A 27132-nucleotide genomic window follows, 5' to 3' on the forward strand; every position below is an offset into this window, starting at 1 on the left:
TCGGCAGCCTCTTCCTCGGGGGCTCTGGGACGGCTCATCCCGGGACCACCCAACGGTCTGGGAACCGTTTCATTCCGCGACTTTTATGGCTGGTTTCCACCCCAATTATCACGACTCTTTGTGCTTCTAGATCGACTCTGACTTCTTTTGCGATTCTGGTCCCGTTGGGATTAGTTTGACTTGGGGATCCGCTGCCTTGTCCCGTAGCCCCCCAGCCCCTCCGGCCCCTGGGAAGCACTTCAAGGAGGCCGAGACACCCCCAACACCCCCCCGCCCTGAACCCAAAGGGCAGCCCAGCCCGGAGGGGCAGCTCCTCACATCCCTCTCTCCTGGGGGGGGGCACACAGAAGAGGGGCTCGGGCGGGGGGGACGGACGCTTGGCAGAGGCATCCTCAACTTACAACTGAGCCGAAACTTTCTGTAGCTAAGCAGGACAGGGAATTTGGCCCTCTAATACCACCTTTCTTGCCCCGGTTGTTAAGTGTATCACGTGGTTGTTAAGTGAATTTGATTTCCCCACTGACGTCGCTTGGCAGAAGGTCGCAAAAGGAGACTGTGTGACCCCTTCCGGACACAGCGACCGTCATAAATATAAGTCCATTGCTGAGCGCCTGGATTTTGATCGTGCGATGGTGGGGAAAAGGTTGCAACTGTGGAAAACGGTGATAAGTGCCGTCGTAACTTTGAATGGTCACTAAATGAGCTGTTGTAAGTCAAGGACCAGCTGCACTTCACAGAAGCCTCCCAGGCTGGCATTTCCATGGGAATTCGGTGCTCGATGCCAAAAGGTGCCCCAACTCAGGCCGGGGGGTGGGGAACCAGAGAGGGTGGGGCCCTGTGGCCCCATCTGGCTGAGGGCCCGGCCAGCCGCCTCATCTCTCGACTGACAGCTTCACCCCCACCCCCCACCCCAGGACAGGCAGTAGTGCCCAGATAAGCCTTGGGGGACGGGGGGGGGGTCTTCCTCCTGGCAAGACTCAGGGGTTGAGGGGCATCCTGGCATTTAACAGACAACATAAGCCCCGATTTTTAAAATACTTTATTTTTTTTTTTAAATATTAATACAGGACATTACAAAAGGAGGAATTCCAAAAAACGCTATAAAACCACCCAGGGTCTCCCTGAAATGGAGGAACCCCAGCAAGGCCCTCTCCGCCCGCCCCCCGCCCTTCCTTTCGGCCCGCCGGGTCAGCAGCAGCCCACGTACTGGGAACACACACACACACGCACGCACACGCACGACCACCGGAGGGGGCCAAGAAAAGGGGGGGGGCCCTGAAGGACGGAAGCATCCAGGCATGGAGTCCCTGGTCCCCCCCCGCAGTGCCGCCCCCCTTTCCAACCATCGGCCATTTTGTACAGGCGGGAAGCGCTTGGTTCCGCCCAGCTGTGCAGGGAGCGGCTGGGGGGGGGGCGGCCCCTCCTCCCCTCCCGGGTTCAGCCAAGCTCGGCTCCCCCCACCCCCAATGGAGGGCCAGCCTTGGCAGGGACCGAGGGGACCCCCCCCAAGGAAGCACCTCCAATTTTCAGTCAAGAGAAAATTCAGAACAAAAAGGATGAGTGGAAAATCTCACCCCGGGTTTTAACTCAGGAGGGGGAGGGAGAGGGGAGGGGAGGAAGGAGGAAGAGGATGGTTAAGATGTTCTCTTGCAAAGCCCCCCGCCCGAACCCTCCCTCCACCCACCCACCCGCCCCACAGACCCAGCCTCCCTGCCAGGGCTGGCCCAAAACACAACGTAATGGTCAAGGATTAAGAAAACGTTTCTTGAAAATTCTCCCTCTGAAAAGTGAAAATAAAGGCAGCCGCTGGACCCCCTGGTGCCCCCCTCGCCCCCTCCCAGGAAACAACCCCCGACCCCCAAATCAACATCAGGCGGTCCCCTCCCAGCCTCCGGCAGTGCTCAGGGCACCTTCCCTCTCCCCTTCCCCGGGGAGCCTTCCTGCCCCCCACCAGCCCTTCCCCCAGAACTCAGATGGAGAGCCAACACAGCCAAGGAGAGGTTAGTCCTCATGAAGGTTCTATTCGAAGACAAAGTCCAAAGCACCCTTGAATGGCAGGTCCTTGTTGTGAGCCCAGACAGGGCTGGAGAAGTTCTGTGGGGCCAAGCCCCCCCCAGGGTCGGGGGCCCTCTTGGTGCCAGAAAGAGGAGGGGGGCCCAGCCCCTGCCCTGGAGGACGAGGTTGGCTTTGCAACCCCCCACCGGCTCCTCTGGGGAGGCAAGGAACGGAGAGAGCAGGCCGGGGACAGGGGAGGAGGCGGTTCTATTTACAGGGCTGTGGTGCTCCTTGGCAAAATTTGGGGAGACCCTCCCCAGCTCTAGAAGTCAAGTCCCCCCGCGAGACTCTCGCAAAGCAGGGACACCTGATCCAAAGCCGGGGACCCCTTGAAGGAGGCCAAGCTGCCAGAGGACGGGGAGGGTGGGGCGGGGCAGGGAGGGTCCCGTGCAAGAGGAGGGCGTGGCTGGCCGCAAGAGGCAGGAGGGTCCCGGGGCGACGCCCAGGCCGGGTGCAACGTGGCCCAGCGGGAAGTGTGGCCGCTGCTCGGAGAGCAAAGCCAGCTGGCAGAGCGAGAGCGAGCGCGTGTGTGAGGTGGGCCGGACCCGCCCGGCCGCTCTAGGAGCAGGGCAGGTGCTGCTTGAGGATCTGGCGGGTCTGGGGGGCTATTCTGTCCGGGAAGCGGACTTTGAACTCCACAATCAAGTCCCCACGCTGGGAGGGCACCTTGGGGAAAGGCAGCCCTTCCCCCCGCAGCCGCTTCACGGTGCCCGGCTTGATGATGTCGCTGCAGGGCAGGGGGATCACTCGCCCGTCCACCGTGGGGATGTTGACGGTGCAGCCGCACAGGGCCTGCAAGAGAAGAGGAGAGAAGCGGGGTGAGCAGCCGCTGCGGGTCCCAAACGCCACCACGTCCCCAAACCCCCCCAGAGTCCTTTTGAGGGCAACTCCTGAGAGGCCCCAAAGTGGCTCTTGCTGCCCAGCCCGGGTGCCGTGCCGTGCCGGCCGCAAGCAGACCGGCAGGAAACCCGGAGCTTTTGCAGGGCATCGTGCAGGCCTCACCATCCTCAAGCCCTGGCAAGACCACACGAGGAGGAGTCTTGATGGCCTCCCGCAGCCCCAGGCCTCGGGGAACCTAAGCAGGACTAGGGGACGAGCCTTCGGTGGGCAGGTGGAAGGGCAGCCTCCGGCCTCTGAGGCTGGCAGGGCAGGAGCCCCCCCAGAGGCCTTCTCCGGCCTGGGCAGACGTCCAGGAGTGGAAACTCTGGAGCGATGCTGCTGCTCCTGCCAACTTCCACAAGGCCCAGGAGGGCCCAAGCAGAACGGGGTTATTTTTTGCCCACAGCTGACCCCACCGGCTGCCAAAAAGCGAGCGCTGCTGTGACCCAGGGTGGGAAGGCAGAGCAGCCCTGAGAGGTCCCAGGCTGGAGCCCGGATCCCCCCGAAAGCCCCTGGGAAGAGACTTGCACCCAACAAACGTGGGAGACCTGCCTCCACCACCTCCGGGACCGTCAGCAAGGTTAATCGACAACAAACCCAAAACAGACACCAGGCTACCCGCATTTTGGCCCCCTGTGACGGAACGTGGTCTGGATTCCCCGGGGGGAGGAGGTGCCTTCCGGAGGAGCAAGAGACAACTCGGCTCATGGACTTTGTGTGAGAGAAAGAGGGTGAAGACGGCTCCTCCCCAGCTGTTCCCAGAATGGAGGCATTTGGGGAGAGTTGGCGCGCTTTCGTCTGGCAAGATTCTGTCTCGGGGTGAGGAACAACAACAAAAATTCTGCTTGGAAGGCTGACAATGTGTCTTTTTTAAAATATGTGGATCCTGACGGGGAGGAATAAATTTATGTGGGAGAAAGAGAGTGAAGACAGCTCCTCCCTAACAGTTCCCAGAGGGCCTGTTTTGTGGCGCAAATAGTCTGCTTCGGTTTGGCAAGATTCTGTCCGTAAGTGAGGAACGATCAGGGAAGCTGCTCAGAGATTCTCAGTGTATCTTTCTTGGTTTTGGGGACCTGACCTCTCATTTCCGCACAGACAAATGTCCTGAGGCCCCTCCCTGCCTCCCGTCCCCCTTCCCTTCAGCCGCGCACGGCAATGCCGGTCTCAGCGCCGGGATGAGGTAGGACATCTCCTCGTTTCTTGTCCAGCCAGGTCTACCCGCTCATGCAGGCCGTTCTCCCTCGTGGCTACCAGGCCCAACGCCGCTGTGCCCCGAGCTGGAATGGCTCAGAGGTGGCAGCTGGCCAGCCGGCCGGCCCCCTCAATCCGGCCCTTGTCCAAGCCAGGCCAACGTGTCGCCCGGCCAAGCAGCCTCGGAGGCTCTCGGGGAAGAGCAGGGAGCAGGGAACCTGCGCCGGAGGAGCCGAGGGCTTGTTAATCTTTCTCGGAGATTTACTCTCCCGCAAAACTCCCTTCCCGCATCACCAGGAGACGGGGAATCCCTGAGTCTGTGGGGGGTGGGGGGCAGTCCGGGAGGAGGGGGTTTGCGCCTTCGGACAAGGCTGGGAACCCCCCCCCCCAGGGCAAGGGCAGAGGAGAGCTGTGGGGGGAGGGGGCTGCATCACAGCTAGTCCTCGACTTGCATCTGTCCATTCAGGGACAGTTCGAAGTTACGACGACGCTGGAAAAAGTGACTTATGACTATTTTTCACTCTTACGGCCGTCGCAGCATCCCCAGAGTCATGTGATCAAAATTCAGACACTGGGCAACTGACTCTTATTTATGACGGTCCCAGGGTCCCCTTCTGTGACCTCTTGATAAGCCAGATTCACTTAACTAACTTAAGAACTGCAGCGATTCACTTAGCGACTGCGGCAAGCAAAATGGGGAAAAAATCCACTTAGCAAATGTTTCACTTAGCAGCAGCAGCAGCAGCAGGGGCTCTACTGTGCTCACAAGTCGAGGACTCTTGTACCCCGGCTTCTTGGCCGATGGATTTCAGGGGCTCCATGGACACCAGAGGCCCATCGCACCCCCTCTCCTAAAACTGCAACGCGCCGCCCCCATTCCCTAGAAGCAGAGCGGGGGGGGGCGCTGGTGCCCAGGTGGCAGGAACAGAAGCGTCTCTCGCACACAAGCTGGGAAAGGCACAGTTGGCCCGATCTTTTTAGGAGCAGCCACCGAACCCCCCCCCCCAGCCAAGGGGGGGAAAGGGAACAGCCTGACTCTGAGAGCAGCTTGCACACACTTGGCGACTGCTCCTTGGGTGGAGGGAGGGAGGGGGGTAGAGATTACTTTTGATTTACACTTGAGGGCTACTCTGGAGGGAAGTAGGGCCCCAGGACCCCCCCGCCCTGGTCCCCTCTCTTCCCACCCTGAAGGGTCTTCGGACAAAGGGAAAGGCGTCAGGAAGGTGGGCTCATAGGTGGGGGCTGGGCTCTTAGCCACCCGCGAGGGCAGGGGTCTCCCACACCTTGTGGGACTCAACTCCAGCACAGCTGGCTGGGTCGGCTTAATGCTGCCCAGGTTGGAGAGAGGGACCCCTGGATCAAGCCCCGTGGGCGGCAGGGCGGGTGGAGGAAGGCCGGCTTCTTCTAAACCACTGGTGGGGGGACGGGGGGACACAGAGGGGAATTTCCTCCAAGGCGGCCGAGACAGATCTTGGCTCCATCTTGGCCAGACCGGAGAAGGTTGCTGACTCGGGTCTCCCAGCCTCCTTGGAGAAGACCTCAGCGTGGTGGTCCCAAAGGTGCCCAGGTGCCTCTTGAAAAAAAGCACCGTTGGGACCACCAGGACCCGGATGGGGGCTGAGAATCTCCACAGAGGCCCGGAGCTGCCTGGCTTTTGTTCCTCCCTTCTGGGGCCCTTCAGAGGGTCTCTAGTCCCTCAGACAGGAGGACACCTCCTGGGGACCCCAACTCTGGGGCTCTTGGAAGTCTTCTCGTCCTCCTAGGGGGACGCAGGAGAGGAACGAAGGAAGGTAGCCGAGGCCCAGGAAAGCCAACGGAGACAACCGGTTGTGCCCAACGCTCCATCCTCAAGGATACGTTCCATCAGAATAGAATAGCAGAGTTGGAAGGGACCTTGGAGGTCTTCTAGACCAACCCCCAGCCTAGGCAGGAAACCCTACTACACCTCTTCAGACAAAGGGTTCGCCAACCTCTTCTTGAACCCTCCCAGGGTTTATTTCTGCATCGGACTCTCCTACCTGCCCGTCTGCCTCGCCCCCCCCCCCCCGTGCCGAGAGGGACACCCCCTCCCCACCCCTCAGCCGAGGACCCACCTCCTTAAGACTGATCATGGCTGTGTAGATGATGTTCGTCCCGTCGCGGCGGAAGTGGCCGTGGGGCTTGTCCTTCAGGACGAAGACGATGTCGGCCGGGATGTTGTCGGGGGTGGCGTCCCCCTCCTTGGGGAAGGTGATCTTGGTGCCCTCCTTCCAGCCTCGCTTGATGACGATGTTCAGGATCTTGTCCTCCGTCCGCACCGTCCGCCCGTCCGGGTTCAGCCGCCGGCGGGTGATCTTCATCCGCTTGGTGGCCCGTGGTAGATCTCCTCCAGGGACACCTTCAGCTCGTGCACCACGGGCGGGTCCTGCACCCTCCGGCGCATGTGGATGGGCTCCGGGTGCCGCCGGTGCACCCCGTTGAGGCCGTTGAAGCCGAAGCGGCTGAAGGCGCCAAAGGGGTCGTCGCTCTCGTCATCCACGTCCATGTCCTCGTGGTCGAAGCCGTTGAAGACCCGGGACCGGCTGCTGCTGAAGAAGAGGTCGAAGGGGTTGGAGCCCCCAAAGAAGGAGGCAAACGTGGCGTGAGGGTCTCCGTGGAAGGTGTAGTGGAAGGTGCTCCCGGAAGGCCCCGAGGGACCCCCGCCCGTTTTGAGCCCTGGAAGGGAACCGAAGGGAGGAACCGTCAGGGGAGGCAACTGGGCCAACTCAGCCAACGGTTTTGTATACACAGTTTATAGTTGTCATTATTCACATTTCCTTCAGAGGCTGGTCAGGTGGCTGAAGCTTCTGCCCTGCCAAAGTCTAACCGGAGAGCAGGATGGATGACTCTGGGCCATGGGCATATTTCCTTGGGAGATACACCCAGAGGGGTGGGGGGTGGGGGAAGGGGGCCCAGGGAATTTCGTATCTCAGAGTCGGCTACGCTCGGTCTAATGCCAGCAGGTTAACTTCTAATAAATCCTTTTGGGGAGTTTGGGGGGATCTGGCTCGAGGCTCGTGGTTTCATTGGAGGAACTGCCGGAACCCGGACAAGCAGAGATGCCCCCTGGAGCCACGGCCTTTGCCCACCATCCGGGGGAAGCCCATTTGTGGGAGCGCAGCTATCAGCCTGGGCCACCCAGGACCTACTCTGGCCCTCGACCAGCACCTTCCACAGCACTGGGCCCCCCGAGGACAAACTCCTGGGGGGGTTGCACGTCTAACACAAAGGTTGGAAGGTCAACAGGAGACCCTAAAGCATTTCAGACAAAGAAAGAAGGACTGAGGTGTGTGTGTGTGAAATGACAGACAGGCTCCAATATCTGAGGGGCTGCCCCAGATAAGGGGGGCAGGGCAGGGGGGTCAACCTATTCTCCAAAGTATCTCAAGGCAGGAGGAGAAGCAACGGGTGGAAACTCATCCAGGGGAGATTTAACCTGGAACACAGGAGGAATTTCCTGAGGACGATTAAAAAGTGGAACAGCTGGACTCCAGAAGTGGACGTTTTCAAAAAAAAAGACTGGACAGCCACTTGTCTGAAATAGAGTAGGGCCTCCTGCTTGAGGAGGGGGTTGGACTAGAAGACCTCCAAGACCCCTTCCAGCTCTATTCTGGTTGACTGTTTGTATATCATTTGGCTCCCATTAGTTTTGCAACAATGGGGTCCAGATTAAGGGCTATGGGCCGTCCACTCCATGGCCACGAGAGTCTAAGGCAGGGGCCTCCAGCCTTGGCCCCTTTAAGACTTGTGGACTTCAACTCCCAGAATTCCCCAGCCAGCTTTGAAGTCCACAAGACTTAAAGGGGCCAAGGCTGGAGCCCTTCAGCCAGTCGGACTTATCTAAGGAAACCTCCGGCAAGGACCAGTCCAGGGCCGTTCCTGCTCGTCCTTCAATGGAGACCTTGTGCTCTGGGCAGGAGTCCAGAAGGCGACCCTGGAGCATTTTGCAAAGGTTCTGCCTCCCCCCCTCGATGCAGGAAGGGCAGAACCTTTGCGAAAATAGGGGGGGGCTCTTGCCCCTCTAAGGGACCCCCGATCCAAATTCTCTGTGAAAAGGACTCTGAGATAGCCCCAAAGGCAGAGTCGGAGGAGAGCAGCAGCAGCAGCAAAGCCAGCCCTGGAAGGGAATCCGAGTGGAGCTGGAAGGGACCTCGGGAGGTGTTCTAGTCCAGCCCTGGGCTCAAGCAGGAGACGAGAGGCCATTGGAGCTGGAAGGGACCTCGGGGGGTCTTCTAGTCCAGCCCTGGGCTCAAGCAGGAGACGAGAGGCCATTTCACACCAGTGACTCTTGTCCAGCCCCTTCTTCTTAAAAGCCTCCAGGGATGGAGCACCCACCACTTCTGGTGGCAAGGAGTTCCCCTGGCTCATCGTTCTCACGGATAGGAAACGTCTCCCCAGTTCCAGGTTCCTCCTCTCCTTGGGGGGTTTCCTTCCGTCGCTCTCGGCTCTCCCTCCCAGCCCAGCCCAGCCCAGCTGCCTGTTTGAAAGGGGGCCTCCGCGGCGGAGCCCCCCGGGTTCTCAGGGCAAGCAGGGGCCGGAAGGGCCGGAGGGAGAGGGAGGGGGAGGGGGAGGGCTGGGGCCGCAATTGCTGGACGCTGCTTGAGCAGCTGCCCCACAGCTGTTGGCTTTCCATAACTGGGCAGCGGCAGCAGCGGCAGCCCCCGTCCCAGGAGGGAGAGCTCCGCTAAAGGGGGGGGGAGGGGCCGCCACTAATAATATGAGGCTCCACTTTGTGGCCAAAGTGTGTCACCCCCGTGGGCATTCTCTGATTAACGGGCTAAATTGGGACGGGGAGGGGAGGCCCTCCCTCCCTTCAGCCCTCCCTTCCTGCTGACTTCATTCTCCCGAGGGAGGATCATGTCAGTGGACTCCTTCCCCCCCACCCCAATTCCTCATGGACCCCCCCCCCCAGGACCAGTGACAGGACCAACCGGGGCCTTGCCAGTCACTCCGACATAATTAGAAGGCCCACTCAGAGATGACCGCAAAGGCCTTTTATTTTTAGAGCCATTGGGAGGGGGCCCCCCCAACTCTCCCCAAGGCATAGGCCAGCCCTCCCCGGGCCCTTGGCTCCCTCCCCCCCCCGGGAGCTCCCCCCAAAGGCCAGGAGGGGCAGAAATGGGAGGCAGGGCCCTGGAGAGAAGGGCCCCACTCCGGCCTCGGCGGCCCCTCCGGCTCCCGGCAGAGACCTTGCATGGCCCCCTCCCGGCTCCCATCCCGCAAAACCTGCCAAGCGCAGAGCAGATATTTGCAGTGTGACTCAGTGGGGGGGGCTACTCGCAAGGAAGGAGGTTTCCAGGGGAAGCGGCTGTACCCCCAATTCTTTACCCCGGGTTTCCCCCTCGGCACATGAAGGAGCCCGGGAGTCTTCTGGCTGCCGAGGCCACACACACACACACACACACACACACACACACACACACACACACACACACACACACCGTTTATTTATTTAATTTAGGGCTTTTTCCTGGGCTCTTGGAAGTTATTCCCAGGCGCCCGGGTAACGACAACAACACAGCCTGCCAAAAAGTTGCCACACTCCCTCCCTCGCTGCCAAACGGCCCGGGATAGCTTAGGAAAGGATTACTAAAATTGGGAAAGGCTCTCCAGGTCCAAACACAGAGACAGAGAAGGAGAGAGAAGGAGGGAGGGAGAGAGGGAGAGAGAGCGAAGTAGCAGCACCATGGACTGAAAAGGAAGCAGCAGTCGTGCCCCCCACACCCTTCGGCCCATCCTGAAAAGATCCCCCCCCCCCTCCGGCAGAAGCAGCCAGGCCCCCTGCACCAATCCCACCAGAGGACCCCAGGGAGAAAGGGGTCTGGATCTGCCCCTCCCCCCTCGCCCTCGCCTGCCAGGGAGGGGATATGGGGGCTGACTCGGGGCTCCTTGGCCAGGGAGAAGATTTTTCGGGGGGTGGGGGGCAAAGAATCGCTGGGGTCCCGCTTACCCTCCTCTCCGTACTGGTCATAGACAGCCCGCTTCTTGGGGTCGCTCAGCACGTCGTAGGCCTCGGCGATTTCCTTGAACTTGTCCCCCGCGTGGGGGTCCTTGTTCTTGTCCGGGTGGTACTTCAGGGCCATTTTCCGGTAGGCCTTCTTGATCTCATCCTCGTTGGCCCCCGACTGGATGCCCAGGGCCTTGTAGTAGTCCTTCCCCATGGCCGAGACGGGGCCAGCCGCGCACTCCTTGTTCCTGCACCGGGGAGGGAGGGAAGGAGCCGGGTCAGGGGGGGAAGAGCTGGGAAAGGGGGGCGGCACCGGCCGAGCTGGCATCTGCGGGGCACCACGTGAGCCCTGCCCAGACAGCCCACAAAGAGGCGGGCAGGGAAAGCAGGCGGGACCCTGGGCGCCTCTGCCGGCCACCGCCACGGCCACCGCCGGCAGTGGGGGAAGCCTCCCAGCCGAAGACAGGCGCTCCTCCCCAGACGAGACATGGCAGCAGCAGATTGCCTCGGAAGAACCCTTCCTCGAGCGAGCGAGCGAGCGAGCGCTCAGCCCCGAGTTCACCCAGGGACACACGTTCCCAGCGCCTACCGGCAGAGACGCCGGCAGAGGATGGGGCTGCGAGACGGAGGCATCGTCTTGCCACGGAGGCAGGCTATTTTTAAAGAACGCCTGAATGGGAGCCCACCACCGCAGGGAAGGGCTGCCCAAGGGCTCCGCCATGGCAGCAGCCGGGGCTCCCGGCAGCTGGCATCCCAAGGCCGGGGAGGGGCTGCCTGCCCAGGGCGAGGATGCTCCGGTTGAGGCTCCCCTGGAGGCGCTGCAGAGACCCCCAAGCCGCCTGCCTCCGGAGGCAGCCAAGTCCAACCGGGCGGCACATCTCCCCCCCCCATCCTCTCGCACGGGGGCACCAAAGGTGGGAAAGGGGCACCGTTCATTCCCCCTTGGGCTGGATTTCAGACATTTGGGGGGGGGGAGAAAATCACGGAGAGGGAGAGACCCTGTCTGGTAGCCCACAGCCCACCTTCCCACCCGGCTTCGTCCCTTCAGGAGGTGGGGGGCCCCTTCCTCTCCAGCATAGGCTGAGGATGATGGGTGCTGCAATCCAGCCCTCCTGGAGAGCGGAGGACCCAGGCGCAAAGGAAGGTCGCCGGGCCAGTCTCTGCGGAGACCCCACGGCCTCCCCGCCTGGCCCCGATGCTGCCCGGCTGAGCCCAGAATCCGGCTCAGCCCGGAGGGGGAGCGGGCGGGGGGGCTGCCGCTCTCCATGCTCCGCCGCCGCCGCTCGGGGAGGCGGCGGGTGACGCCAGCGGCGCTGCTGACACCGAAAGGAAGAATCCCCAAAGTTAAGCGATGAGATCAGGAGCGGAAATAACCGCCGGGCAGGTGCGGCGGCAGCAAAGGGTCCCGACCCCACGCACGGGAGGCGGGGGGTCCAGCTCCGGGCTGCGCACCGGCGCGGGGGCCCCAGCGAGGGCGGGGAGGGGCGCACCGGGCTGGCATCGCTGGGCGTCCGGGGAAAGGCTGGGCTGGGCAACTCCAAGCAGCCCCCGACCCAACCCGGCGGCGGGAAGCTGCCAGCCTCGCGGGTCCCCGGCGTCCCCGCCCCGGAGGGGATCGGGACACGCGCCGCCCCGAGGACCCCCGACCCACAGCCGCCGGGAGACCCCTGGAGAGCGGCCGCCGGGCAGGGCAGGAGGGCTCAGCCGCCCCGCAGGCTCCCCCGCCCGCCCTCCGCCCGGGACCCCCGCGGGACCCCCCACCCCCACGGCCGGGAAGGGCCAGCCGGGCGCGGAGACCTCCCCCCGCCAGAGCCCATCGGAAGGGCGGCCCGTCCCCGACGCCCGTTTCCTCCAGCCGCGGCGGGACCCCGCGAGGTCAGCTGTGCGGGCAGGGGAGCCTCCGGGGCGAGGGGTCAGCCGGGAGAGCCTGCGGGGCAGCGGCGCCCTACCTCTCCAGGCGGCTCCAGAACAGCAGGACGGCGGGCATGGCGGAGCGGCGGCGGCGAGCGCGGCTGGCTGGCGAGGAATGCCGAGAAGCGCGTCCGCCGCCCCCGCCGCAACGCCGGAGCCGCCCCTCCCTCCCCTCCGCTTCCTCCCTCTCCGGCGGCACCTGCCGAGGCGGAGGCGGCGCCCGACCGGCCCAGCCCGCCCCCCCCCGCCGCCACTCACCGCCCGCGCCTGGCCTCCTGCCCGCCGCCGCCGCCGCCGCCGCCACCCGCTCGGCCGAGCCGGGGCAACTAGCGGACCGGGAGCCCGCCCTCGCCTAGCAACGGCGCGCCCCGTCCCGCCCCCCGCGTGCTATTGGCTTTGAGCGCCGCCCGTCTCGATCCGGGGCCCATTCCCTTTGGAGAAGAGGGGAAGGCCGAGCGGGCCACGCCCCCCGCCCGCCTCCTGAGAAGGCCCGCGCTCCTCGGCCCCCATTGGCCTCGCCTCCCCGGCCCCGCCTATTCTCCGCTGGCATTGGTCTCTAGGAGACGAGGGCGGGCCGCGAGGCCCTTCCCTCCCCGCCCCCGGACCCCGCGCGCGCCGCTCCCATTGGCTGCCGGCGCTCCGCTTGGCCTTTCCGTAGGAAAGCCCGCGGGAGCCTTCTGGAAGCCCCGTGACGTCACAAAGGCCGCGGAGGGAGGGAGCGCCTCCCCCTCGGTGGGCGGGGCTTCGGAGCACGTAGAAGTTACGCGCTCCGCCCCCCGCCGGATCCTGGCTTGTTGCGCCCGGAGCGCAACGTGGTTTCTCTGCTTCCCCGACCCGGGATCGGGCGAGTTCCCCGGCCAGCCCTTCCCCCTCCCCCAGGGAGCCTTTCCAGCTGGATCCCCCGGGAATCGCGGGGATTCCTTCGTAGGGGGAGGGGCTTCCTAAACAAACCACGATTCCATCAAGCCGAGTTCCCGCTTCCCTCGGCCAGGAGCCCCCGGGAGCTTCCGCGCGCCGGAGAGTCTCTGTCGGGACGGCCTGATGCCCGCTGGGCTCGGAGCCCCTTCAGTTCCCAGACTCCCCCAGCCGGCAAAGCCGGGGGCGTCAGAGCCAAGCTGGCTGGGGGATCCTGGGAGTTGGAGTCCGGCAGCCTCAGCGGCCTTAAAAGACCCCCCCTTCCCCTCCCCCCCAGATTTATGGGATGGCCGTGGGGGCGGGGCGGCCCCTTGGAAGGGCTCTGGAGGGGGGGGCTGCCGGCGGGGGGGTGGTCGTATTCTTAGGATCGGATCCCACTCGGGCGCTGACCACGTTTTCCATGCTGCGCCTTGTGGACTTTTTAACACGTTTCTGGGTTCATTCCTAGCGTTGCCTTGGATCCTTTTTCTTTCCTTTTATGCGAACAGCCCCTCGTCTCGTCTGGGTACAAATACCTTCTGCAGTAACAGTTACAGTTGATACACATTCATTACTTTAATATTGATGCTCTAGTCTTGATACTGATAGACGTAACATATCTAATTATTATAACAATCCCCATCTTCACATATTTAATTTTATTCACGTTTACTAATCTTTTTAAAATGTCCAATGTCTATATTTATTCTCCAGCCACTGATAAAATAATTCCCATAGCATATAAGACTCAGTTTGTTCCTTTAATTGCAAGTGTGCCTCTTCATTTCTGTGTTTGCCTTGGTTTCAAGGGGGAGGGAGCACCCAGAGCCCCGTAGGTGAGGTGGGCACCTGGGCAAACCGAATTGAGTTCATAGGCCCTGCCCACTTCATCAGATGGCTGGACATGGGCCACGTGGGAACAGGTGGAGATGCAGACCCGAGTCAGAGCAAGAAACATTTGCACAAGGGAAAAAAAGCACCTCAGAGGTCACATCAGAGCCCAAAATGTTCACTGCTTAGCAAGCCAGTTGTTAAGTGAGCTTTCTTCCATTTTATGACTTTTCTTGCCACAGCTGTTAAAGCAAATCGCTGCAGTTGTAGTTCAGTGAATCATGCGGTTCTTAAGCGAATCCGGCTTCCCCCATTGACTTTGCAGCCGGGAAGGTCACAAATGGGGAGCCCTTGACCCCAGGACAGCGCAGCCGCCTTAAGTACATGCCAGTTGCCAAGCCTCTGAACTTTGACCACGTGGCTGCAGGGATGCTCCAACAGCCGTGTCATAAATCGCTTTCTTCAGTGCAGTTGTAATTTCAAGCAGTCAGTAAACAAGTTGGTTGCCATGGAGGACTATCTCTCATGTTAATATGCTGTCCAACTTCCAGGGACGCTGCAGTACGATGGCAAGTCTTCTACCTGGAGATAATGTAGGTAGTCCTTGACTTACCACTGTTAAATTTATATTGAATTGAGTTGAATTCTTTATTGTCATTGTACATATGTGCACAATGTACCCATACGAAATTCACATCACACCCAGAGACCAGACCCAACATGCACACACAATCCCCAAACACTTCCCCACCTACCAAAATTCCCCTCCTCCTAAAAAAACACAAGCATCCACACAACAGACCAAGTAATCCTGTCCAACAGCTCACTGATGGTGGTCCTTAAGTGCATTGTCAAGTGTCATTATAGCTCTGGATAAAAACTGTTCAGAAAACTCGTGTGGTCCGAGTTTGAATGGCTCTGCATCTTCTGCCAGAAGGCAACAGTTCACAAAGATTGTGAGCAGGATGGGAAGAGTCTCTGAGAATGTCGTACAACTTCCTTAAGCAGCGAGATGGCAAAGATGTCATCCAGGGCCGGTAGCTGGAGCCTGATGATCTTCTGGGCAGTTTTAACGATTCTCTGTAGAGCCTTTTTTGTCCACTTCAGAGCTGGTCCCCTACCATGCAAGGATGCCGCATGTCAGGACCCTCTTAGTGGTGCTGCGGTAGTACGACAGAAGTAGATGCTGAGATAGATTTATCTTCCTGAGCCTTCTCAGGAAGTGCGGCCTCTTCTGTGCCTTCTTCACAAGCATGTTAGCATTCATAGTCCTCCGAGATAGAAGTGCCCAGAAATTTAAAACTACCAACCGTCTCCACCTCCTCGCTATTTATGTACAATGGTAAATGTACATCTCTCTTCCTCCTGAAGTCAGTTATAAGTTCTTTATTTTGGGGGGGTGTTAAGTGTAAGATTATTTCCTTTACACCACAGTGTCAGCCCTTGTACTTCCTTTCTATAAGCAAACTCAATGTTCTTATTAACGAGCCCCACAACTGTCGTGTCATCCACAAATTCAATAATTGCATTGGTGTTATACAGTGGGGTGCAGTTGGGTATACACAGAATATTTTACCAACAAAGTAGTAAAGGGAGACTAGAATATCCGTTTCAAGCTGTTTAGCTCCCATCCGCTAGCCACACCGTTTCTGGGATTCAGATCCAGGCTACTTGCTGTTAAGTTAGTTTTCTAATTCAGGCTGTTGTGTGAACGCAGTCGAAGCCACGTTTACACTGATTCTACTTTCTGTGCATTTGGGATGAGGCTGTTGTGTTATAATAAAACTCTTTTTGGTGTGTCTGACTTTAAATAAATGTTTGACCTCCTCAAAAAACAAAACCTGCCCCGTTTCACAGCTGCCTCCCCCATACCCCACACCCCAAAAGTGTGATGGCACTGATCACTCTTGACATGACAAGGTGTCCCCACCTCTCTTTCTCACGGGGCCAGCCGTGATCCACAGGGATCCGGGGTGAAAGTCACTTCCCCTCCTCCCTTTGTGGGCAGGTAGATTCTCTCAGGCTGGAGTGCACAGAAGGAGCCGAGAGCGCGTAGAGAGGGTGGCCTTATTGCTCTCCATCCGAGCGAGCTCGGCCCAAACTCCTTATCTGTGCCAAGGCCTCCCAAATCAACAGGAAGTCGGGGAGAGATAATTGCAGCTCCCAGCTGAGCACATGATTCAGAGGACCGGCTGGATGTGACGGCTCTCGCCACCCATTCCTGTCTCCCTAGGTGCCAATTTGGTGCCCGAAGCCACTGCTATTTCTGGAGGAAACGGACGCCTCCCCCACCCCCACGATCTTAAACCCCGCATGATGTAGAGCAGGGGGAGGGGGGGTTCAACCTTGGCAGCTTTTACCTCGTGGACTTCAACTCCCAGAATTCTTAGAGTCGAAGTCCAGACAAACGGCCCGGTTGAGAAACGCAGCTCTGGATGTTGCAACCCATTGCTGGAAATTGTCATCCACGAAGTTTCTTCCGTTCTGACTGGCCGGTGGGGAACGGAAGGATTTGGAAACCTTTCCTTTTCCTCCAGCCCGTCCCACCTGGAGAAGGGAAAAGCCGAGAAAGCATCTTGGGGACAACCGGGGCCTGGATCTCTAGGCCAGAAGGAACGTGGGGCCAGAATCGCCTCCATTCGATACAGGCCGTCTTCGAAGTATGACCATAACTGAGCTCAAAATTTCTGTTGTTAAGTGGGACATTTGTTTTGCCCCATTTTACGACCTTTCTTGACACGGTTGTTAAACGAATCAGCACGCTTAATAAGTAACCTGGTCGTTAAATGAACCTGGGTTCCCCATTGACTTTGCTTGTCAGAAGGATTCCAAAAGAGAAATTCATTGCATGGGAAGAAGAAAAAAAAAGGGTTGTAAAGAGGAAAACAGAGATTTAAAGTACATGACAGCCATCGTGCCATGAGGAAGAGCAGAAACCAGGACTACAAGCAGGATGGTGGGAAGGATGGTCATAATTTTTTGAGAGAATGCTAAAAAAAAAGTAAGGCTGCAGGTGTTGATGGTGTACAGTGCAAAAAATGTTAATGTATGGGTGTGGTTTGCCCGAGGAACAGCTGCGCAACTCGTTTAACATGGGTGAAGCCACATTTGGGCACGACAGCTGGAAAAACGCCAGTGTCGCTCCCCTAATCGGAGGGAAAAGCGACAACAACCGAGGCTGTGTTGGATGAAACAGGGTGGAGGGGCTGCTTGTCAGGCCTGAGGATGGCACAGAACGGGGCCACCTGGACAACGCCCAGCAGGCTGGGAAATCGAGGCCAAAAGAGAAAGGCCGTTTCCTAAGAAAAAGGGGTGGCATTTGGGGGTGGAAAGACAGACGCCTGTACGAGATGGGAGGGATCTGAAAATTAAAGAAAATTTTAAAAAAGCTAGGTATAATATTTACTAAACAGGTTTGCGCACTGCCCAGTTTTCAAAACTTCCATCCACCAGAGAAACAGAATGGAATGAGATTTATTTGTAGGAAACAGATTGATTTGCCTACTTTGGTATTAAAAAAGAAAGAAATAGAATTTTAATATGCCAATAGAAGAGACTATTTGTAGCCCAGGGTTGACGTGAGGGGTCCTTGGTGCTCTCCGAGCTTGGCTTATTTTCTTGCAGACGTTTCATGACCCAACTAGGTAACATCATCAGTGCTGGAAGGGAGTGGGGCTCGCTCTCTGTATGCAAGTGCTGGTCGGAGCATTCTTGGTTGTCAAACAATCCAACAGTCAATAGACTAATCGAGAAGAAGACCCACCACCATCACCCTGGCAGGGCAGGCTGGTCTATATAAACAAGGCGCCACCCCCACTTCCCTTCTAGCACTGATGATGTTACCAATTTGGGTCATGAAACGTCTCCAAAAAAAACCAACCAAGTTCAGGAAACACCAAGGACTTCACCATTTTAAAATGGGCAAATGCAAGTAGAAAGATAATTAGAATAGAACAGAACAGAATAGGAATAGAGCTGGCGGGCACCTTGGAGGTCTTCTAGTCCAGCCCACTGCTCAAGCAGGAGAACCTATACCATTTCAGACAAATCTCTGTCCAATCTCTTCTTAAAAACCTCCAGTGATTTCTGAAGGCAAGCTCTTCCACTGGTTAATATGTGCTCAGTTGCAAAGAATGGGGGGAGAAGTTTGTGAGAATGTGCACGTGTGTGTGTGTGTGTGTGTGGCGTGATGAAACAAGAAGAGTGAGGGACGGATGAATGTGGATCGAACAGGAAAGAGAGCGCCGAAATGGGGGATAAAAAATACACCGTGTGTCCGATGGTGCTCCGTTCAAAATCCAGGAAAGACACCCTTAGACTCCATTGTTATAGAGAGAAAAAACCTTTACTGGAAATCAAGTGGTAGCATCAAAAGGATTCTAGATCTGAGGATTTACGCGCAAAAAACACATATAAAGTGATGGCAACGTTCCCACCCACCAGAGTTCAAATGGTCCATCCAATCGAAGATGTGTATAAGGTCCTGTGGGGCATCTTCAGGTGGGGGATGCAGACATTTGGCCGCTGACTTTGGGCTGGTTTGATAAAGACTCGCAGTTGCGCAGTAAGCAAGCAGCAATAAAGTTTTCCCCAAGTTATACAGTTCATTCTCTAAAGCAGGGGTGTCCAAGCTTGGCCACTTTAAGACTTGTGGACTTCAACTCCCAGAATTCCTCAGCCAGCAAAGCTCTGAAATGGTCTAGGGCAGGTGTCCAACCCTGACCACTTTAAGATTTAGGATTTCAACTCCCAGAATTCAGCCAGCAAAGCTGGCTGAGGAATTCTGGGAGTTGAAGTCCACAAGTCTTAAAGTAGCCAAGGTTGGACACCCTGCTCTAAAGCCTCCAGCACACTTCCCACCCCACAAAGCCCAATTATTTCACCCTCCCCCCGTTACTATGGCAGCCAAAAGGATAGCGAAAGAAAGGAGTCTTGAAGGCTGACACGGTGGGTACCTTGGCCCTGTCAAGATAATGGCCACCCATTTCATTTTATGCTTTTTATATTGTTCTTCCACCAAAAAGAAAAGGCTGAGAGGAAGCACCGAGGGGGAAGGACGAAGGGCCCAAGGAGAAGGCCGCCGTGGCCGGCTGGAGGCAATGCAGTCCAGGAGAGGGAAAGGGCTGAGATCCTCTTGGGAGGGAGGGGAAGGCAGCGCCCCAACCTCCCCGGGGACCTTGAGGAAACAAGCAGGTTTTGCAAAGGCCCAGGGAAGGATTCCCAGGGCTAAACTAGTGTAAATTAGCTTTAGTTGTGTTTCTCGTGATTGTATCTTAATTAAAATGTAATTAGGGTAATAGATATAATTAATATAACTGATGGGGCTAATCTGCATTTTCAAAAGAATTCCCTTCCACCAGATTAAAAGTTTGCGGTTTGATGGCAGGTTTTGGAAGCCTCCTGGGCACGTCAGGGCCTCTGCCTGCAACCAAAGTGTGGGGCAGGTGGAGCCTGTTCCCCCCCCACCCCACCCCAACCGGGCTAAGCAGGGCCCTGGCAGAGTCTCTTCTCGGGGTGCCCAGAGCCTCCTCCCGGAGGGGCCCTGGCAGCCAAGTTCACACCAGGCCTTTCCCACGTCTGAGCAATTCTGGGTCTAGATGATCTCTGGGAAGCCCCTCCCTCCCACACGCAACAGCAGCCTCCTCCAACTACAGGTGGGCCTTGACTTACAGCAGTCCATTCAGCGACCGTTCAAAGTTACAGCATCACTGAAAAAAGGGACTTACGACCATGCGTCACATTTACGACCATTACAGTATCCCGGGGGTCATGTGATCCGAATTCAGACATTTGGCAAATGGGCTCAGACTTACGACGGTGGCAGCGTCCTTGAGAAGGGGGATCTCGTGATCCCCTTTTGAGACTTTCTGACTAAAGTCAACGGGGAAGCCGGATTCACTTAACAACCAGGTTATGAACTTATCAACTGCAGTGATTCACTTAACAACGGTGACAAGAAAGGTCATAGTACGGGGCAAAACTCACTTAACCAATGTTTCGCTTAGCAACAGAAACTTGGGGCTCCGTTGAGGTCGTAGGTTGAGGATTACCTGTGCAGTGGATCCTCCCAGGGCCCCCTGGATTCCCTGCCTCTGCAGCCATGGGAGTTGTAGTCCATCCCGGATGGAGAGCGGGGAGGGTCCTTCGGGGAAGAGATCCAGCCCTCCAGGCAGCCGCTCCCCTCTCGGGCAACCCCCACCACCTGGGATGGAGGAGGAGGAGGAGGAAGGGGAGGGGAGAGGGGAGAACCGATGGAGACGGAGCCTCTAACCAGCCCCCCCATCTGTCCCCCCAGGCCCCCGACCCAAGAGCAGCCCACCCCCACCAGCCCCTCATTGCACCTCAGTAGGAAAGTCTGTAGGGTGGGAACGGCCAAAGTTCCTTTCTAGCGCAAAGGTCACCTGTGAAAGGTTCGTCCACCAAGCAGAGGCCAAATACGGAGCGGTTGCAGGAACTGGCCTGGCTGGTCCAGCGAAGAGAAGGACCAGGGTGACAGGACAGCAGCCCTCCAATATTCGAGGGGCTGCCCCAAAGAAGAGGGGGGGGGTCAAGCTCTTCTCCAAAGCCCCAGAGAAGGCAGGTCAACCAGCAACGGATGGAAACTCACCAAGGAGAGAGGCAACCTGGAACTGAGGGGGAATTTCCTGACAGGGAGGACAATTAACCAGGGGAACGGCTGGCCTCCAGAAGATGTGGCTGCTCCAACGCTGGAGGTTTTTAAGAAGAGACTGGACAGCCACTTGTCTGAAATGGTACAGGGTCTCCTACTTGGACAGGGGGTTGGACTAGAAGACCTCCAAGGCCCCTTCCTACCCCGTGATTCTGTCCCAATTACAGATCACCAGAGGATCTCCAGTGGAAACAGAGTTAGAAGCCTGGGAATCGAACTGTTTACCTACAGCAATCACCAAATTTACACTCGGAAAATAAGGATAAAAGGGCACATCAACGTCGTACTTAGTAGAGAGGCATCAAAATCAAAGTGTGATATCAGGTTCCTTGTTAAATATTTCTCTATGTCTGAATGGGGTTTTTTTGTGTTTTTTGGACAACCTTAAAATTCAATTCCCCGGAACTTCCCAGCCAGGATGGTCTATTACAGGTAGTCCTCAGCTTATGACCACGATGGGGACCAGGGTTTCTGTCCCTAAGTAAGGTGGTTGCTATTGTTCAGCGAGCTGCCTGGTTTTGCCCTGGATATGCAAATCCGGCTCCCCCCAACGCCTGTCGGAAGCCAGCTGGGAAGGTCACAGATGAGGATCAGATGACCGTGGAATGCTGCAACCGTCATTAATGCAGGCCGGAGAGAGAGAGGAAGGGAGGGAGGATGAGAGAGAATAAGAGGGGGGGAGACTATCAGACACCCCCCCCAGATCTCTTACGGGATGCCTCTCTTTGGGGGAAAGGAAAGAGAGTGAAGAAGCTGCCAATTCTCTCTCTCTTGAAGACAGCCAGGATAACGGCCCCCCCACCCCAGTGGCCACCCTGCCTGCCGAAAGCAGCGGGGAGCCATTTTGACCCAGGAGGCTTCTCCGCCTGGCATTGCAAGGTCTGCCGTCCAAATCTCCCTCTCTCTCTCTCTTGCTCTCTCTCTCTCTCTCTCTCACATAAACACACAAACACACACACACCCTCCGCAGCCTTTTCTTTGCTGTATCTGTTCCCTTCAGGGCACAAAAGCCCTCTGGAAGCCTGGCAACCGGGCAAGTTTCTCTGAAAAGCCCCCTTGCCCTCCCCTCACTGAAAGGCACCCCCACAGAGTGTCCTTGGGTCCCCTCCCCCCCCCCTTTCCCCGGGGAAGCCTTTCATTTGCCCACAAAGAGGCCTGGCCAAAAGTGTGAGGACTAAAGGCCCCACTCCACACCCCCAGGAACAGCCCCCTGTCCCCCCCCAGCTCCCTCCCTCCCCGCATCCAGGAAGGGGCTGGAACAGAGCTGCTCAAAGCCCTTTCCAGGCCCCCCCAGCCCCCCAGGCCTATGATGGCATGTTTAGGGCTGCAAGATTAGACAGATAGGATGAGCACCAGGGGCCAAAGGAGAGTTTTCTGGGGGAAGACAAGGATGCAGATACGGATCACCACGATAAGCAGAAAATAGAAAGACTGGGGGTGACATGACAGCAGCTTTCAAATATTTGAGGGGCTGCCCCAAAGAAGAGGCAGTCCAGCTCTTCTCCAAAGAGCCCCCGAAGGCAGGACAAGCAGCAACGGGTGGAAACTCAATCGAGGAGAGAAGCAACCTGGAATTGAGGAGAAAATTTCTTGACCGGGAGGACAATTAACCCGTGGAACAGCTGGACTCCAGAAGTTGGGGGTGCTCTATCACTGGGGCAGGGGGGCTGGGGGGTTAAGAAGATATTGTCTAGAATGGTATAGGGTCTCTTGTTCAAGCAAGGGGGTGGGCTGGAAGACCTCAAGCTCCCTTCTAACTCTGTTACTGTGTTAGCCTGCGTGAAATACTAGGGGACACCCCATGGACCAAACTCTGCAGGAGAAAGGGAGCGCAGGAGGGCTGAAAATGACCCCCCTCCCCAGTGAGAAACCAAATGGGGGAGGGGCACTTGGGAAGCCCCTGCGGAACCTTTGACTGGTCCAAAGGAAGAAGCGGGGGAGGGGAGGCGGAGAAACTCTCACGGAGACCCTCCCTACGAGTAGTCCAGGGCTGCCCAAGGGAAGCTAGGCTGAAACCCGCAGGAGAAACCAGAACCAGCCAAGGGGTCCTTGGGGAGAGAAGGAAGGAAGAGAAGGAAGGGGAAGGAAGGAAGGAAGGAAGGAAGGAAGGAAGGAAGGAAGGAAGGAAGGAAGGAAGGAAGGAAGGAAGGGGTGAGGGTCCCGCTTGGAGACGAGGGTGAGGCGGCAAGGGAAGCCAAGCCATTCAAACAGCTGCAAGCAGAGCAACCGAGAGAAGGGAAGGCGGGCAGTGGGCCCCGGGGGGGGGGGCTGCCTTGGAAAGCCTCCCCTGCCCGCTTTCTCTGCTGAGAAATCCGGGAAGACGGGCATGGTGCCCGGGGGGGAGAGGGGGGGCTGGCCCTCATCCTGTCAGCGGGCAAGGGAGAGCCAGGGTAACCTCAGGCTGAGCAGCCTGACATCAACGTTGGTCCAGACTCTGCGGGAGAACAATCAGCGGTTGGCTCCTGCCCAGTTTGAAAAGAAAGACCGCCTGGCAGAAATGCCCCGGAATGCATCCGCCAGGCCAGCCCGCTCTTCCTTTCCTGGCAGAGGGACCGCTTTAACCGATCGATCGGGAGAGCGAGTGAACAAAGGCAGCCTCGTCTCCGGCAGAGAAGGTGGCAGGAGCCAGGCTGGCCTGCCCCACCAGCCGACGGAGCCGGAGCCGGCGAACAATTGCACGCCGTGGCTGCCCATCCCTGGCTCTGCATGTGGAGGGAAGAGAAGGAAGCCTGGCGGGGCTGTGCCCGAGGCCCTGTGCCACACAGCCTCTGTGTGTGTGTCTGTGTGTGCGTGCAAATGGACTCCAAGAGAAAATGCCGCTGTCCAGATCTGCCCGAGGCCGGGGCATAGCAAAGGGTGGGGTATCAGCATCCAAGAGGAAGCTGGCAGGCCGGATGATCCCTGGGCAGAAATGGGAAAGATGAATGGAATGGAATGAAGGGGGAGATGAGGGAGGGGGAAGAAGAGGAGAAGGAGAGAAGAGAACGGAAGGAATAGGAGGAGAGGAGAGGAGAGCGGAGCTGGGGGATTCTGGGAGTTGCTGTGTTTGACGAGCCCGGCCTGGTGCCCCAGACCCTCCCAGGCGGGGCCCACCTAGGCGCATCCCATGCTCGGGCCGGAGGAGGCCGGGCGGGTGGCAAGCGCTGCTCCGGGGCAAGCCTGGGGCCCCGGCCCAAGTGCCTGGAGGGCGAGGACGAGGGCGGCCTCCGGGGGCTTCTAAAGGCCGCCCAAGGCCGGCAGGGCTGCCTCGTCCGGGGTCCCTTCGGAGGGAGGGAGGGAGGGAGGGAGAGGCCCAGGGGGCGCCCAGGGGGACGAGGAGCGGCTGCCCCCGTCCCGAGACGCCGGCGGGGCCACCGGAGCAGCGCATCCTCGGCGCGGAGCCAGGGCGGGGCGGCGGCTGCCGGAAGCCGCTCCGCGCGTGGCGGGATTCTCGGCTGGGCGTCGTGACGGGGCGCCGCCCGGCGTTGTGTAACTTCCAGCGCCCCCGGAGAGGCTCTGCGGGGGGGGGGGGGGAGGGGGAGGCCGGGGCCCGGTTGCCAAGCGCCGCCGGTTACTACGGTTACGGTATCTAGGGCGGCAGATTGCCCCCCCGCGAACCTGCCGGCTCTCCACTCGGCGGGAGGAGCCGGCGGGCCTTGCAGCGGTGGCGCTCCGGGAGGGTCCCGGGAAGGGGGCTCTTTCCGCCCAGCCCGGAAGGCGGGGGCGGGATGCTCTCCAGGGGCGCGGAGGGGGAGCAAGGCGAGCTTCCCCTTCAGGCCTTCCAAGGGCGTCGCTTCCGCCGCTCAAGGGCTCTGCTGGATCCCATCCCATGAGGCGGGGGGGTGTTGGAGGGGGGGGGAGCACCTGGGCAGGTGGTCCCCCCTTCTTCAGCCTGGGACTGGCAGGCAACGGGCTCTCTGCAGGAACCCCACAGTTGGCCTGGTTTTGGCAGGCAGCGTCACTCCCGCTGGCCGGCTCTCCCACCTGAGCGGCAGCTGCCAGGTGAGTGGGAGGTGCTGTGATGCCACTCAGCATCTGCCCCACTCTGCAGCCACGTCTGACTTCGCACCTTCGTCCCACGTTTGCTTGATTCAGATGAAAGGCCTGTCAGCCCCCACACCGCCCTCTCCCCCAAGAGTCTCCATCCAGCTGGCCTCGCCCTGCAGGTATGGGCAGCGGTTCCCCCCCCCCCCACCAGAGCCCTTTGGGGGCTGTCCACCTGAAAAGAAGCCCTGGGGATGCCCCCCCTCCTCCTGGGACACCCAGGGCCCTTTCAAGGCAGGGACCCGAGGCAGCTCTTTCCTGCAGGCTCACCCAGGACGTCTCCTGCCCCTCCCTGGACAGGCCAGGTGCCGGAAGACCTAGTGATGGTCAAGCAGAGCCCATTTGGTCTAGGGGTGAAGGCACCAGGCTGGGGAACGGGAGAGCCTGTGTCCCTCTCCCACCTCAGGCACGAAAACCAGCCAGGTGTCTTTGGACCAGTCCCCCGCCCCCACTCAGCCCAACCCATCCCACAGGAGGGTGGTGGTGTTGTTGTTGTGGGGGAAACAGGCGGAGGGAGGCATGGGGGTTGACACGGTAATGTCTGTATGGAGATTCTCAGTCACTCGGGTCACGGCTGCCTTTCCCAGGAGGCGACTGGACTTCCTGGTTTTTCTCTGAAGATCTTTTGCTCCTCGTCCAAGAAGCTTCTTCAGCTCTGAAGTCCGGTTGGATGTCTTCATTGCGCTGAGTTATTTGTAGAAATAATAAAGGGACACAAATAATTAAATACATCGGGGAGGGAACTGGAGGCAGGACCAACAGCTGGCTTAAGGGTAAACCTGAGGGCATCATCAGTAGGAAAGAGAACCGGTGCGGACTTCAGATGCCCCCCCTGCCCCCCCCCCAGAAGTCCCTCCTGCAAGGAAGCATTGGAAGAAACATCCATCTGGGTTCAGTTCCAAGGGGGGAAGAAAGACCCTGGAAACATGGTGGCTGCTTGGAAAGGTGGTTTAATGGTGGACAGGATCGCGTGCCTTGGGGGGAGGAAGAAGGAAGGAGGTGCAGAGGGTCCCTGGGTTTTATAGCCTCTGTTGGGATTTGAATTTGAGCCTGCGTCCTGATTGGTTGTCAGACTCCCATGGGGCCATGCAGGGGCAACTCGGTGGGCTGTCCTGAGTCCCAGGCTTGGTTGAGCCTGGCTGGGTGATGATGTAATGAAAGGGCTTTGGGCAATTCCTATCATACCTCTACCTGGAGTAGGTCTTTGTTATGTAAAATAGGCTGACCCAGGCCAGAGTAATGGCCCATTAGCAAAGTGGCGGGGGGGCGCTGAGTTTCTGCCTCTTTGGTGAGTTTCTGCTTATGAGTTTCTTTTTAGGGAAATATTCTGCCTTTTTCATATTTCCTAGGCTATTTCATTTTTCTGGGAGAGGGGTGGGTGCGAACTTCCTACAGAAGCTTTGATGTTGGTGACAGCAAATTCGTGACAGCCAGAGGGTTCAGAGAAGCTCCCCATCAGCCGGTAGGACTGAGGACTCCCTGGGATCCCCGTTGGGATACTGCAACAGGGTGCATTTTGAAAAGAGGCCCAGAGGAGCTAAGCACCCCACGGCAAGACGTGGAGAGTGCGGCTGGAGGAAACTTCACCAGTAAGAAAGGGGCTTGAATCAGGCGATTTCAGCAATCCCTGAATTTGATTGGATGATCACCAAATTTCAAGTCACCAAATTTGATTTTCTAACAAGGTTAGAAAACTGCTAGAAGTGTATATAAATGGTTGGCAGATAAACGCCTGATAGGGGATGTGAAAACCTGTGGATTTCAACTCCCAGAATCGTCCTGCCAGCCAAGGTTGGAGATCCCCTGTGCTGGACGAAGGATTCAAGATCTGGATGGTCAGTCTGGCTTCCAGGCCTGAAGAAGAAGAGCTTAAGGCTGGTGGAAGAGGCATTTTACCACGTCGTCTGTGGGATTGAATTTATTCATTTATTTAAGAACATTTATATGGGTGCTGAACTCACTCTTGGTGACTTAAGCTCAAAACCTAATACAGAACAAGAAGCAATAAGCCCCATGGGTGCCCATATAAATATATTAAACAAACAATATTGGTCTATAGAACAAGCCAGAGCTTACAAGGCAGCGAAGTGATGGTTGAATGCATCGGTGCAACACGCCAAGATAACGGCTCCTCCAACCCACCTGAGCCCAGCCGCACATGGGGTGCAAACCCCGCAATTTCTTCATAATCTTGTGGCTTGAATGTTTGGGGGGCCTTTCAGCTGAGTCCATCCAAGGTGGGTGGCTTTCAATTGTCCTGCCTGGGCCGCTTTTCCTCCTCCCTCCCCCCCACAAGCCGGGTGCCCAAATGGGGCTTGGGGTCGAAACCAGGAGGAGGCGGAGGAAGCTGGGAACCTGGGATGGCAAAGGGGGCTTGAGGAGTGGTGAGTCTCTCTCCCTTCTGATCATCTTCGGCCTCAATGAGAGTGAAACTGTGAGGGGAGACCGTCCGGTTTGGGGTCTAGAGGGAGAAGCTTTGCCCTGAACTGAACTGGGCACCTTGGATTACAGATTAACAGAGTTGGAAGGGACCTTCCTGGCAGGTCATCCAGTCCACCCCCCACCCACCCACCCACCCACCCAGCAGGCCCTACACCGTTTCTGACAGATGGCAGGCAGTTCTTGAGAGGTTCCAGGGATGAAGCTCCTGTGGGCCCCCGGAGTTCCTTCAGCAAACAGCCGGTGGGAGAGGGGTTGAGAGGGGAGGGGGGGG

The 27132-nt window shown here is 58.2% G+C and overlaps 1 protein-coding gene across 1 annotated transcript; it reads right to left on the reverse strand.

Annotated features, from left to right (window-relative positions):
* Positions 1-1024: 1024 nt before the first annotated feature.
* On the reverse strand, positions 1025-12173 carry DNAJB5 (DnaJ heat shock protein family (Hsp40) member B5). Its single transcript, XM_026720812.2, is given in 5 exon segments — positions 1025-2847; positions 6219-6475; positions 6478-6819; positions 10094-10338; positions 12040-12173. Coding segments are annotated over 5 exon segments (1116 nt in total). The 5' UTR covers positions 12078-12173; the 3' UTR covers positions 1025-2613.
* Between the last annotated feature and the right edge of the window lie 14959 nt (positions 12174-27132).

This window comes from Pseudonaja textilis, chromosome 2, assembly GCF_049901715.1.
Source record: "Pseudonaja textilis isolate UNSWEBS1 chromosome 2, rPseTex1.2, whole genome shotgun sequence".
In the NCBI taxonomy this organism is placed as follows: domain Eukaryota; kingdom Metazoa; phylum Chordata; class Lepidosauria; order Squamata; family Elapidae; genus Pseudonaja; species Pseudonaja textilis.